The sequence below is a fragment of the Conger conger genome, chromosome 15 (assembly GCF_963514075.1).
Source record: "Conger conger chromosome 15, fConCon1.1, whole genome shotgun sequence".
Classification (NCBI taxonomy): Eukaryota; Metazoa; Chordata; class Actinopteri; order Anguilliformes; family Congridae; genus Conger; species Conger conger.
In genome coordinates, this window is record NC_083774.1 from 11,414,987 (window position 1) to 11,429,713 (window position 14,727).

A 14,727-nucleotide genomic window follows, 5' to 3' on the forward strand; every position below is an offset into this window, starting at 1 on the left:
GCGATTGGCTGCCATGCAAGGCACTGACCAGCTCGTCAGGAGCATTTGGGGCTTAGGTGTCTTGCTCAAGCACACTTCGACACAGCCCGGGCGGGGGATCGAACCGGCAACCGACGACTGCTCTTACTGCCTGAGCCAAACACCTACTTGTGTATCTTCTGTCAGGGATAGGTGGTCCCCGCCTGGTGGTGCCAGGCCTCGCTTGCCTTCCCCTGACTATTCTGTCAAAGTGGGTGATGATGATGATGATGATGATGATGATGATGATGAAGAGGAGGAAGAGCTAGAAAGAACTGTGCTCTCTGATCCTGATGAAGGCCACATCTATCAGTCTCTGGAAAGGCAAGGGAGGAGTCCAGTCAATAAAATCTACGCGGTGCCGATGCAACGGGTACGGTATTCATGATACAGCCGTGCGTTCTTGCTGATCATGTGAGAACAGAAAACAAATAATGCAGTTTTTTCTTTCGCGTTTATAAAGGTATTTAAAAGCATCACCTAGCCCCACAGGCTGGCTGAGGTTCATTGTGCATGGTGATTGTTTTGGTAATTGGTAAAATCTGCCTTCCTGCTGCTAAACCAGAACTGTTCTGAGCGTAGTGAATTTGGCTCGCCCAAGCAGCAAGATATCACCAACTGGTGGTGCTATACATACATATTCAGCATTTGTCCAAGAAACGGCAAACATTTAAAATACTGCTGTTTGTAAATAAAGCGGGGGAAGGGGTGGGATTAAGCTGCTTTTCTCGGCTCAGGGCACCCTCTGGTTCAGCGTTGTGTGCAGTTGATACAGATGACGCACAGCTGCATAGTGTATGCGTGCCTGAGATTGCAGTATCTCCACGCGGGTTCTGTAGAGGTGCCAAAGGTATTTAATTAGCTTCATTGCTCCCGTACTTTTCTGTATTCTGCCATAATGGAGAAGCAGGTGCCTGGTAAATGCAGATTTGCTACAGTAGACCGAAGAATAATTTAATATGCAAATGAAAATGGCACTGCAGCATTGTTTTTGTGGTCTAGTCTCAACATGGTAATTTAGAAAGGATTTTCATGGAACATGATCATTTTCCTTTCAGAAGGAAAAATGATCAAAATGACTGACCCACACTCTGCTGTGCATCACAGGAAATGGAAAGTTTGTTTCATAAAAGGAGAATTGTACCATAATGGCTGCTTGAGTTCAAATACGCAGTATTTGTTTCTTAAATATCATTGATTGAATCCTTGTTGTATCACAGCTAGACTTTTGTAGGATACCAATGCTGGACTAAAATCTCTCCTTATTCCTGGAAAGTCAGCTCAGCCTCATCAGGACATAGCTTTAGACTGGGGAGGCTTTTTCATGGGAGAAGCCCATTTGTACATGATGTCACAAGATTTGTGTGATTGGGCATTAGCGTTTGCTTGCGTTTTATTGGTTTCTGCTTTGTTGACCCATTTCATGTTGCGGTTATTGCTTTCAGTGGTGACTATGCATTTATTAATTATTGATTCAAACCTATAATTCCATTGTACAGTTAGTTTATCACAAATGTGTGAAATTATTTCAGCAGTGTGACACAGCTACTGAAATAAATGCTCTCCCATTTGTAACTGTCATTGCAACCGCGAACCACCTCTCCTCTTTGGATAAATTCATGTTACTGTTTCTGTAAAACAGAATACCAGGAGCATAATTTCATCATTAGCGGTGGTGGTATTGCTTTCTTCAAAGGGAATTGGAATTGTGTTTGATTGTCTGCAAATTGTATCAAACCAGTTCCCTCATGAAATGTTTGTATTTTTCTTGGATAAAAAAACCCCTTCTTTTTCTGGCTGAGATTTGATTCATAATGGAAGCTGTTTAATGAAATAGCCTGCAGGTAATGTTGTTTTTCTGTTGCCCAAAAAGAGTATCACATCTCCAGTGCTTCCCCAAAATAAGAGCTCTGTGTTTGGGGGGGGGGGGGATTTTAATCTCAGTGCTGTGCAGGAATAAAGCATTAATATAATAACCTTTAGCCAGAATTAAATTTCTAAGACAAAGGTGAGCGATGCATGTTCAACTATTTTTTCAGTGAGGATTCCCAATAATTGTTTTTTTTCCAGTGGAAGTAACACGCATTATATTGAGAAATGGTATCATTCTCTCTGGAATAAACAGTATGTGGTCGCAACATAAAAAAATTTTGTCACCTAGTTACAATATATTCAGAAGTCTGCTGAAATGTGTCTTTGTTATTTGACTAGAAATGCAGCAGGCATTGCAACAGTACGCATCACATCTGTGCGCCATATGGGGAGTGACTAAAAACACCATCTGCTGTCTTCTGACAGTTGACTATTGCACTTCAGGGTACAAGTACTTCTCGGGAAGATGATAATAGATGCAGGGTATTCTGGTATCAACTACACTTGTTTAAAGGTAATAGTGGTGCATCTTCTCAGAGTGTTTCGTGTCTGTTTTCTCTGCTGTAATCCTGCTGTAATGGACATTAGGTTGAATGAATGTTGCTCTAAAGAGAGCTTAGATCATTGATTGTCTGAAACAGAGTGCAGGGATGTATTAATCCTGGTTCCAGAGAATTTTCCTTCAGCGCTCATCTCTCAGGAGATTGGCCTTGCAGCTTCCATTGGTGTAAAACGTTGATGTCTGCTTTTTATCTGTCTAGTTGTCTTGCGGTTTTTCAGTGCCTGCGGAATTTTTTTTTAATCCTTGCATTCTGTAGATTACTGAAGTAAGCCTGCATAAAAGGCATAAAATATTCTCTTAATAGGACATTATGGAAGTTACACAGAGAGGTTGTGCAAATAATGAATGTGTTAATGAGTCAGGACTGCTCTGAGGAGATTTAGCTGTTGGTGCTCATTGCATTCAACTCCATGTACGCCATGGATCCTCAAGTCTGGCCCGCAAATCCAAATCCAGCCCTGGTTTTCTTTTCTCCCAGGTAATTAACCGAACAATTAGTGGTCAGACTTCCTGGGAGTCCGGTGTGAAAGCAAAGGGAGGGTGGAAAACCAGCAGGTATTGGACCTTAAAGGACCGCGATTTGAGGATTCCTGGTGTACATCTCAGTGTGGGGTAATATGGTGGATAAAATGCTAATGATGTAAGCTTTTTAAAAATGTCAGAAAAAGATCTTTGGAATTAAGACTTGAGATGCTTTGAAAATGTTGCTCCCAGTTTAAATTTGGGGGTGACTGAGCTCTTTTACGGGGTGCGGTTGTTACACTGAGTCGCTGCTGTACGTGGAGTGTCAGGCGGTAATGGGAGGTGAAGGGAGGTGGCAGCTTGTTTAGTCTCTTGATTCTCAGCGGGTCATTGCTCATAATTAAAACAGGGCCCCACAGCCTGCGCTTTTAAGGCCACTGGGAGGCAATGAATTAAAGATGGTCTTTAAAAAGCCATGGCTGGGAAGGAGGGACACACTGTGAGCTGTGTGAGGAGAGGAAGGAGAAGAGGACGGGCAGATGAAGGGCTACAGCTCGATGAGCCTTCAATTTCAAAGCGGGGATTATACATGGAGTTAGTCGCTCCCCATAATGTCAAAGAAAGCTCCACACTACTCTTGTAGTGTAATATCCCTTTGTAACGGCCATAGAATTGGCCCAATTTCCAGATTCTACCCTATGCAGTTGTAACAGGTGCTATGGGAAATATGTGTAGGTTTGGCAAATTTGAAATTATTTATTATCATTGATTGTGTTTGGAGGTTTAGATGTGGACACACAGAGAATCTGTTTGAGATGAAAATCGGTTTCCTCACCAGCTGGTTGTTGTGTTGCGTCTCTTTGCCTTGCAGGGCAGGGGTCAGTCAGAGTTCAGTGACGGGACGGATGACTCTGCATGTGGTGTAGTGTCCCCTCTGCACACAGAAGGTCTGTGCCCCCGTCCCACCAACCCGTCTTTAAATTTGGGTCTTTCCACTTGTAACAGGGGAGTCAGGGTTAATGGAGTTTGCCCTCTTCTTCCAGACTCACTCCAGCTCTGTGCTTCAGCTATCCGTAGCAACATGATTTCTGAGGCAAATCTCTGCCTGCGAAAGTATATTACCGAGAACATTACATGTTTAGTAAGGTGTTAAATTCATTGTGCAGTGTATGAAATTATAGTCTGACTGTAGCTAACATGTCACTTTTCTTTGTTTCAGTGGACTCCACTCAGCGTGAAAGGGTAAGTCGATTAGTGCTGTCCAACATCAATGTCCGATATCAGCAGTGAAGTATTGCGTTGATATTTGAGGTTAATTTGAAAGGTCAGAATCTAATTTCCCCTCATTTTCTCACTGGCTCCGCTTTGCTTTGCCTTCAGTGTAGACATGGGACCGGTGAGAATGTGTTTGGCTGAATTGGTGTGGTGGGTGACTGTCCTTGCAGGTGTGATGCGTTCATATCTGTGTACCTGAAGTGGGTTCAGGAGAAGGAGCAGGAGGACCAGGCGATGCACATGGAGGCCGTGCTGTCCCCCTGTTGTGTCCGTTGGGTTATTAGCAAGGGGGTCATGTTTGATAACAGGCTGATTGAAGTTGAGCTACGGGCTTCTGATGCCAGCTCTCTCATGCCTTCCAATCAGCCTGTGAGGCCTCAGCCCAGCCTGTGAACCTGACCGTGGGAGGCAGGTTTCAGGTTGCACCACTTTCACCCACAAGTACCTGAGAATGACAGGAAAATAAGATTTGACGAGGGCATTCATTTCCCTAGTCGTATTGCCGTGCTGTGGTTATCAGGCTTGCCGACGTCAAACAGCAAGAACTTCTGAAGTGATGCCTCAAGTCTGCAAAGTAAAACATAGAAAAATAGAATTTGCTCACCCATTTAAAATGTAGGACTTGCATTTTTATCATTTAATAATCAGTTCCATTTTTTTTTTTTTTCTTCCAGTAAATATGTCGAGAGTATTTAGATTCAGCTACCATGCCTGTCCATGGGTGGGATTGGCACTTTGTTTTGCTGAAAGTTGTTTTCGTTAGAAAGGCATCATTCGCCCTGCTTCTGGACCATGCAGAAGCTTTTAAGCAGTAGCCAGACATGTGACGCTTTAGTGAGGTCCTGCCTCTTGCTGCTTCCATTTTGGCTGCGCTCCCTGCTCCCGGTGGCAAACGTTAGCTCCATTACCGAGGCTGTTTTACATTCTGCAGTGCTCTAGTGCTCTCTTGACTGCTCGCTGAACTGCTGCAATCTTTCTTTCCCCTCTTCACTGCCCTAAAGTGGCTACATCTTCATTCTAACACCTTATCTGGCCAAGCTTTAGCGCCAGCAAAATATTCCCTTTTTATACTTTTTATTCGCAGGCTGTGTGTAATTTGTTTTGTAGAATTTATATTCTAAAGCACTTCATTTTTTTGGTGGAATATTTCATTTGATTTGCTTGTACTGTATCTAAGAATTGACAATATATGGTTTTATTTAGTTTGATTATGCTGAGGAAAGCTGTTGTAAACGACATAAAACGGTTCTTACAGGGGATAAAGGGGTAGTTCACTTGGTTTTTAAATTATTTGGCATCCAACACAAGGTTGCATACTGTATAACTCCCACCCTAATTTTGAATGTCCACTTACATGCACCCCATAGCCAACTCATGGGTGTAGAGACATCCGGGGTTCTCCTCTGAAACCCTGCAACTTCTTTTCACTCCGCAGACCACAGCTAAACTCGCCCAGTAGAGTTCAGACTATCGTATGCTTCTTTAACATGCAATCTTAAAGGGTGCCCTGATTGGCCAGTGGGGGTCACTAGAGAGCGATAAAATGCAGGTCCCTGGCCGACTTGAATCCTCCCATACCCTGGGTGAAGCAGTGGATTATTGCACATTGCCCTATGGAGCTGCTGGCCATAGTCAACACTGGCACAGTCAGGATTCTGTCTGAGGCCCTGTGGCTCATCCATGCACCACAGCGTGGTGTCTGTTGACTAGCCAAATTACCCATCCAGCAGCTGGGGCGTTTGATATTACTTCAAGAGTACATTTTTTTGTGTGATTTGCAAGGCCACAGGCATCTGACTGCTGTCCTGCAGGACTGCAGTGTCTGCTGATTTTTCTGGGGTTCTCCAGTGGTTCATTTTAGCCATTGGTTGGCTTCTTCTCCAGGCCTTATTCGGCAGCTTATTGAAAGGAAACCACAAGAGACACTGCGGCTCCATGGGTCATCCCTGTGTTTCACATCCCTGCTGTCGGCCAGTTGGAAACATAGAAAGAATAAGAAATAATACATAGAAAATTTTAAAAATCCCAGAATGTCCACTATCCCTTCAAGCTGAAAATCAAAAACGTCAATCTAAAAGACATGCTGGGAGGGGGGTGTGATACGATAACATTGATCGGCTGATCATTACTAGCTAGCATAATGTGTTTTTCTGGGCACTTTTGTTGAAACAGTTGTGTGTGATCGATATGAACTTGAATGAAACACGCTCTGCCTCTCCTCCAGGCTCCCCCACTGAGGGTGGGAGAGAAGCCCTCTACCGAAAGGGCCGTGGCATCTCCAGGTAACCTCTCTGACTGTGCTTCTCCACTGCATTCACCTGCTTTCACAGCTGTACAAGACTGCACAATGTGCTATTGTCAGAGTTGTGTAATTAAGGAGGAATACAGTATATCCTTTCATTCCACCAAGGACAGGTTCTAATGCTCTGTGGTGCTGACACGGTCTGCTCCCGGGGCTCAGACAGTGACTGAAGTGCAGTGGTGATTAAAGAAATGTCAAGAACAGCAAAATGAACGGAAGCCTTCAGCGATAGTTATTCCGAGGTTGTGTTCTCCTGCATTTCCTTTGTTGTTTGATTGCACTTCCTCGTCTGTTTGGTGCTGTGGAACAGTGGGTCCAGAGTGGACTGCATTTTTCAGACCTCATAGGGCAGCAGAACATGCTTCTCTACTCTTCTTTTTATGCCAAAATGATTTGACGAATCTTGAAATAATTGTATGAATAATTTTTTTTTAAAGCGATAGAAAATAGAGATATGTCCTCTGGTTTCAGATCTGACCGATGACTGGAGCATGGAGTCTTCCAAAGCGAGCCGCAGCTCAGCCAGGAAGAGGGCGGCATCGAGGAAGAGCTCAGGCCGAGACGGCCGCTCAGGTTAGACACGGGTCTCTGCCGTGTGTGCAGGGGTGTTAGACCCGGGTCAGGCTCTCTGCTGTGTGTGCAGGGGTGTTAGACCCGGGTCAGGCTCTCTGCTGTGTGTGCAGGGGTGTTAGACCCGGGTCAGGCTCTCTGCTGCGTGTGCAGGGGTGTTAGACCCGGGTCAGGCTCTCTGCTGCGTGTGCAGGGGTGTTAGACCCGGGTCAGGCTCTCTGCTGTGTGTGCAGGGGTGTTAGACCCGGGTCAGGCTCTCTGCTGTGTGTGCAGGGGTGTTAGACCCGGGTCAGGCTCTCTGCCGTGTGTGCAGGGGTGTTAGACCCGGGTCAGGCTCTCTGCTGTGTGTGCAGGGGTGTTAGACCCGGGTCAGGCTCTCTGCTGTGTGTGCAGGGGTGTTATCTGTGTCATATTAGTGCTGGCATGGCGCGGGCTGCTTCATTTTCCTGCTCATTACAGAGAGGATGAGCAAGCTGGGGCTTCGTGTGTGTGTGTGTGTGAGTGTGTGAGTGTGTGAGTGTGTGAGAGTGTGAGAGTGTGAGAGTGTGAGAGTGTGAGAGTGTGAGAGTGTGAGAGTGTGTGAGTGTGTGAGTGTGTGAGTGTGTGAGTGTGTGAGTGTGTGAGTGTGTGAGTGTGTGTGAGGTAATGGCTGCCTCTGACATTTCATGATTTAATAATAGATTAATTTCATTGATGGCTAGAATAAAAATATCTTAATTTCAATACATTTAACCACATCTTTAATGTGTTGATCAATGGCTTATCTTCCTCTGCATATTTGACTACAATATCTTTATTGTTGCAAAACACAAGACAGTATTTCAGCCTGCGATATCTTTCACTCTTAATTTCTTTGTTTTGAGGCTTATAATTAAATTGAGAGAATGTGGAACCACATTTCATTTGTTCGAAATAATTAGTCGTATTCTGGTTCTTGGCATACCTTCTTCTATGTAAATTGGAGTACTGTATACCATTAGTTTGGATCAGTATCATTGTAGCAGTTACAGATTGGCTTCTGGTTATCTTAGCACGGAAACCAATAATCCATATTAGTGCCTCAGAATTTGTGTTCTTTGAACACTTGCATCAATGAGAAGTTACAGCCGGCATTGATCTTTTCTGAATGGAAACTGGCTCAGACTTCAAGCTAATTGTATGTCGCTACTCAATCTGTCGTTTGGAGTAATGTAAAACTAGTTGCAGAGTAGCCTTGTTGGATTCATATCGAAAATCTGTTATAAAAGTTTGTTATTGGATATACACTCAGTGAGCACTTCAGGTAGACCTGAACACCAGCTTGTTTTTGCAAATGTCTAATCAGCCAATCATGTGACAGCAACTAAATGCATAAAAACATAGTCAAGAGGTTCAGCTGTTTTTAAGACCACATGTCAGAATGGGGAAGAAATGTGATCTAAGTGACTTTGACTGTGGAATGGTTGTTGCCAGAGAGAGCATCTCTGAACTTCTTAAGTGGATGAGCTACAGCTTAATAAGTCCAATACTGTGCTAATCAGTAAATGCCTAATCAAGTGCTCACAGAGTGTCGTAGCTGCTAATTGTATGTCATTTGAGTTTATGCTTTGCAATGCCTGTTTACACTTTTTATTTTAGTGTTCTCTTTTTTATTTCTGCATGTTTAATTTCATGTGCTTTTCTGTGTTTTGCTTGGTTTTGCCTTGTCGCTCTGTGCCGTGTTGTGTGTCGTGTGGCTCTGTGCTGTGTCGTGTGGCTCTGTGCTGTGTCGTGTGGCTCTGTGTTGTGTGTCGTGTGGCTCTGTGCTGTGTCGTGTGGCTCTGTGCTGTGTTGTGTGTCGTGTGGCTCTGTGCTGTGTTGTGTGTCGTGTGGCTCTGTGCTGTGTTGTGTGTCGTGTGGCTCTGTGCTGTGTTGTGTGTCGTGTGGCTCTGTGCTGTACTGTGTTGTGTGTCGTGTGGCTCTGTGCTGTGTCGTGTGGCTCTGTGCTGTGTTGTGTGTCGTGTGGCTCTGTGCTGTACTGTGTTGTGTGTCGTGTGGCTCTGTGCTGTGTCGTGTGGCTCTGTGCTGTGTTGTGTGTCGTGTGGCTCTGTGCTGTACTGTGTTGTGTGTCGTGTGGCTCTGTGCTGTGTTGTGTGTCGGGCTTCAGTAGTGGTGGAGGAAGCCAGCCGAGAGCTGGCGGAGATGCAGAAGGAGTTGATGAGGGGTCTGAGGGAACAGAACCAATGTCTGACCGCAGAGAAGCAGGCCCTGGCGCGCCAGTGCGAGCAGCAGGCCCATCAGCTGCAGAGAGGCCAGGAGCGGCTGCAGCTGCTGGAGCAGCACCACCGCAGGGAGCGGGCCTCCAGGGACCCCAGCCCGTCCGCAGGTGAGCCCGCCTGGGCGGGGGGCTTCTGGGGCTCACAGGCTGCTGGGCCTCTCTTATGCCCTGGGTGTGGTGGCTCACTGAAATGACACTGAAAATATGCTCTTCATGCCAGTGTTTTAGCATTGTATGCTAAGGTTTTTAATTTTATTTATTTAATTTTGCCGTCTTGAGACTTTAAAAAAATGTGTGCACTTTCAGTAATGAATGATTTGTGGAAAACTTTATTCCAGAGATTTAAAGCGCTCTTAAAATCCAATGTATGTAAAATCCAAATGCCCTTCAGTGCTGTATACATGTACTTTAGCAACATAAACGTGATGTAGTTATTTTACAGCATTGACAATAATTACCCATTGTGCGTCTGTCAGCCGAACTTGACCACGATGTCCCCTGTAGGTGAACGGGCAGAACTGCACACCCTCCGCCAGCAGGCCCAGGAGTTGGTGGATGAGAACGACGGCCTGAAAATGACTGTCCATCGCCTGAATGTGGAGCTCAGCCGCTATCAGACCAAATTCAGACCGCTGTCTAAGGAGGAGGTAAACCTCTGCACTGCAGTGCAGCTGAACATCTCCTGTGACGGGCTCTATGCTAACATTTCTACCATTTTAAATTTACAGACTTGCTCCTGGGTTATTTTTTGCAGTTGGCACAGGAGCAAATGCTCATAAAATGGGGGCACTGTTGAATCCTGTTGTGGGTGGTCTCCAGTGTAATTCATTCATTCTCATTTCAAATGAGTCATTTGTCATTTTTCCTTCTGAGCTTATGTTAAGCCATCTCACTCATAAGCCACTCATATCTGTATCAGGAAAAATAGTGGTGTCTGTTTTGTTTCTGCTGTGTTTCTCTTGGAATATTCGCTTTGATGCATTTGTTTTGTCTTCAAAGTGAATTGCAGTACACTCTGCTGCCTCAAGTAACGATATTGTTCCAAGTAATTTTAAGATTGTTGCAAAAGCTAAATGTGCAACATTTGGAACATAAGCAGTTTTTTGTTTTGTTTTTTTTGGCATGTTTGTGTGTTCGCAGTATAGGAAAGAAGCAACACTGGATCTGTTGTTTCACATTCACCTCAGAGACCCATTCCCTAATGGCATACAGATTTGGGGAGAAAGATAGGAAAGTGTAATTACATTATAGAACGAAAATAAGTCCTTCTATAGAGATGAGGAAATTTGATCATTTTATTCTTGTAATCAGGAATCGAGAGAGTTCAAGAACCTGTCTAATTTGCCGTTATTTCGTCTAGCTAGTGCTGTAAAAATATTACAGATGAGTCTGTAATCATATTCAGTTCTGGCTTTCATCTTGCCTGGGGTGTTACTGCATTATAGATGATAGTTTGCCTCTTATTATGATCTGAAAGTGACATTCGCTTCAGAAAAGGCTGTGATTAGATTCTCAGCTTTTGAAGAAAAAAAAAAAGTAGAACTTCTCATTTCAGTAGCAATAACTTTGATAGTTAGAATTCTCAAAAATATTGTAATAATTTCATAAACATGTATTCACTGTTTGCATTGTTATACAAGTCATGATCAATGAGCTGTGGGTAAGCTGAACTGAGTGTCTGACCACAATAGCAGCTGAAACGCTATCACAGTCATGATCACAATCCTGGCCCTGTGGTCTCTAGCCAGCAGTTAATTTTGTAGTGATACATTTTTACATAAGTTGAATAACAAAATGCTGAAACTGCAACATTTTTGCAGTACATAATGAGTTCATCTCATTGTGGAGCATAGTGGGGGAGAAATTATTTTGAGGTAGGCCCAGTCAGTTAACTGTATTGGACTCAAAAAGTTCATACTCATCCATTCCACAGTGGCCCCTAAGGCTGCCTGGGAACCTGAGCAATCCACCATCTTAGGACAACATTAGTGCACTTCACAGGTGGCAACAAGTCAGGCCATTTGCTCAAGTCATGCTTATGTAAGTGTTGAATTTACATCAGGTGATAGTTTCTTTCTCCTGGTCATTGAGCATGCTCAGTTAGTGGACTTGGGTATTGACCGCAGCAGATTTCAGCTGTTTTAATGGGTTCACACAAAGACATCTTCTCTACCTTCTCAGATCTGCAGTCTTTATTGAGTCTTTGAAAAAGCAGCAGTGCTCAGGATAATTTCTCCCCCATTCTGGTAAATATTTATACGCACGGTTCCCTGTATCTGCATAATTTTGATTTACATGGAACAATAAGCAAAATGAGCACAATTCATAATGTTTTGCCGTGTGCCCTGTCAATATTCAGGTGCATCATTTGAATGGGGAATACAGACATTTGTAAGTGTAGTTTAAGTGTAGATCAGTAGTTTTGGGCATGTCCCCGGTGGAATGGCAGGATGAGAGTGAGCCCTGTACACATTAATGGACTTGAAAAAATCCATTAACAGCAGTGGCAATACCACCAGGCATGAAACAATGGCCTTCAAAATGGCCATGTAATCAGTAGGATCTGCACAGATGTCACGTTGTGGTATGCCAGAGACAAAATGGGTTTCATGAATTTTAAAATGTATGTGGAAATGAGGAAAGGTCTGCTGTATTAATTTGGGTAATAGCATTCTGCAGCAGTTATGTTTGTATATTTCCAGACCGATGGCGTATGGTGCATGAGAACGATGAAGATGAAAGCTGACCTTTTAAACTTGGAGCTATTTTGAACCTGTGTATGATTACAAGATGATTCCATTTTCCTTAATTGTGCCTTAACATTCCCAGTGGAAATAATTTTGTTTTGAGATAAAACTGGTCTCATCTCTTGGTAGATGTTACCCATTGAATAATTAGCCCATTTATGTGAACCCAATTCTGTCACAATGCGCCTAGTCGAGTTGCGATTTCCTGGCTGATGGATGCAGGACTGTCGATCCACCCATTTGCTCTCTGATTGGTTTGACTGCAGTGCGTTGTTGGGAATCTCCTGGCGCAGGGGCAATCTGCCCGATTCCCTCTATAGCGGACATGCCTTCATGCCGACAATATTGCACTTCTTCATTATCACAAATTTGTCCCTCCATGGAGCTATCCATCTCAGGTGAATTGTGCAGGGCTAATTGCCTGCTACATTTGCGCTGTAGCAGCCTTTCCCATGTAGAGCATCAGTCACCCAGACGCTAATCCACCGTGGCAGCAGGTCCCACAATGCCTCACCTTTGGGACTTCAGTCTCCTTCTTGAGGTCACAGAGGAACCCTTTGCCCTCTTTACTTGACACTTCCTCCTTGTTTTATCCCTTCAGGAGTGTAGCCTTATTACTCATCAGAATTTTATCAATAGTTCTGCTTAAGAAAGGCTTTTCAGTTCATACCAGTTTAGTTCTGAATACTTTAGTTGAGTGAACTGTATGTAGCACAATGTTAATGACAAATAAAACCAATGGAGCGTATTTGAAATGAGCATGTAAATGAGTTTGAAACAGCTATTCGAGCAAAATGAATGTAGCCTTTTTGGAATAATACCGAAAAAATATGTCGCAAAAAAAAAGACAGGTGGGCGACGGCACAGATTTATTTCGTTTTTTATGTTTAACAGCATATTATAACACACTGTAAAATTAAATGAATGGCCATTCTGCACTGTCAGGGAGTTTGAAGTGACAAGGACATTGCTGGAGACCAAGGCTACTTTGTGGTGACTTTGCTTTGCCCTCTTATGACACCAACTGTAAGTTCTGATAAACACACTGTGTGTGTGTGTGTGTGTGTGTGTGTGTGTGTGTGTGTGTGTGTGTGTGTGTGTGTATAGAGAATATACCTTAAAATATAATTATGGGAGCAGATGTCCGTGTGGTGCATTGTGAGTTTGTTACTTCACTGAAGACCAGAATGGAATACCGAGTTGTAAGAAAATAACAAATATTCCACCTGTCTCTCAAATTCCCCCTTGTCACTTCTGGGCCAAGGCACTGATCAATAAGAGCTTTTAGTTCTAATCATAGTTTCCACATGCACTGGATGTGACCTCTCGAGTGATGACATCACAGGGCTCTCTCCGCTTCAGGGCTGAGAAGGCTGCTGCTTGTGTGAATGCTGGGGATGGGGTTTAGAACCTGCCTGTAGCTGCATTCATCTCAGCTCTCACGAGAGTGTTCGTTAATGACCCTGCTGGTCGTTCTCATAACAGCCATTCTGCCCTATTGGGAGCGTAGTATCTGAGTCTGTTCTCCTCTGTGTTCCAGTGCTCCAGGATCAGTGCCCTGCCAGTGAAGGGACCTGCACCGCCCTGGCTGGTATGAATACTGTCCATTCCTCACTGCCATCTGGATAAATTCATTTTCTATTCAATATGTGCTCCGCCTCTAATTGACTTGTGTTGTGTTGCAAACGATAGTCTGTTTATTGCCACTATTTTGAATAAGACAATGTATCGGATAAGCTGTTTTACATGGCAGCTGAGAAATTAATGTTCTTTTTATATTCACATTTACAAATAGCCATGCATAGTCAGATTAAATGTAAAACAGCCACATAATGTTACGCATTTATTGACCCTTCAGAATTTTTTTTTTTTTTAAGTAGGATAGTTGCTCCCCCTGTCCAAAAGTGTTGTCCCTTTGTAGGGCCTTCCATCCTTATGCCCTGGGAACTGCTCGCTGTCTGGCTCATATTAAAATGCAATGGGTCGCCTAGTAACAGCAGTGCTGACCATAAACGGCACCCTCAGGCTGCATGTGCTGCAAAGCGTCCTGAAAAACCTGTAGTCAGATGGATATTCCAAGTAAGCGGAATACATAGTCCAAATAACGCTCCAATAACCCAAATAGTATCGGCATATGCCACAGACACTGAGGTAAATAAGGTATTTCATCCAAATATGCAGTTTACATGACCCGTATATTATTTGGGATGCTGTCAACGTGCCTGTAAACGTGTCCACGCCTGGGCAGGAAAGATGGTTCTTCGTTTCATGTTTTGCTGAATGAGAAGGCGGTTCTGTATGCATCAGGACAGATATAGAGTAGAGTCATACCTGACTGCTGTGTGACTCAAGGGGAAGGAAGCTGAGCGAGACTCTCGCGTGATTCACCCAGACCTCCTCAGTCAGCCTGAACTTAAACCTCTCTGTGAAGCACAGCGTAATCCCCCTGCCTCGCCCCCACAGAAACTGCTCAGTCACTTCTATTTTTGAGGATGTTGGAGCTGTTCCGACTCATGTTCGCAAAGTGTTGAGATCAAACCACTGCTTCGTACAAAGGTTTCAGTTTTATGAATATCCATGAAGCATCAGCGATGGTGACACACTGGTTGCCAGTACTCCGCAAACGTCTGATGTTAAACATGAATTTCTGAAGCTCTCTACTCCTTCTTTACTGTCTGTGCAC

The 14,727-nt window shown here is 44.0% G+C and overlaps 1 protein-coding gene across 2 annotated transcripts in view; it reads left to right on the forward strand.

Moving 5' to 3' along the window:
* The window catches only part of cep89 (centrosomal protein 89), an 84,156-nt gene that overhangs the window by 1,878 nt on the left and 67,551 nt on the right, over positions 1–14,727 (forward strand). For both annotated transcript variants that reach the window (XM_061221945.1, XM_061221946.1), the window contains exons 4-11: positions 166–391; positions 3,786–3,861; positions 4,134–4,156; positions 6,414–6,471; positions 6,963–7,064; positions 9,187–9,405; positions 9,802–9,944; positions 13,585–13,635. In XM_061221945.1, the coding sequence (XP_061077929.1) occupies positions 166–391; positions 3,786–3,861; positions 4,134–4,156; positions 6,414–6,471; positions 6,963–7,064; positions 9,187–9,405; positions 9,802–9,944; positions 13,585–13,635 (898 nt within the window). The remainder of the gene's footprint in view (positions 1–165; positions 392–3,785; positions 3,862–4,133; positions 4,157–6,413; positions 6,472–6,962; positions 7,065–9,186; positions 9,406–9,801; positions 9,945–13,584; positions 13,636–14,727) is intronic.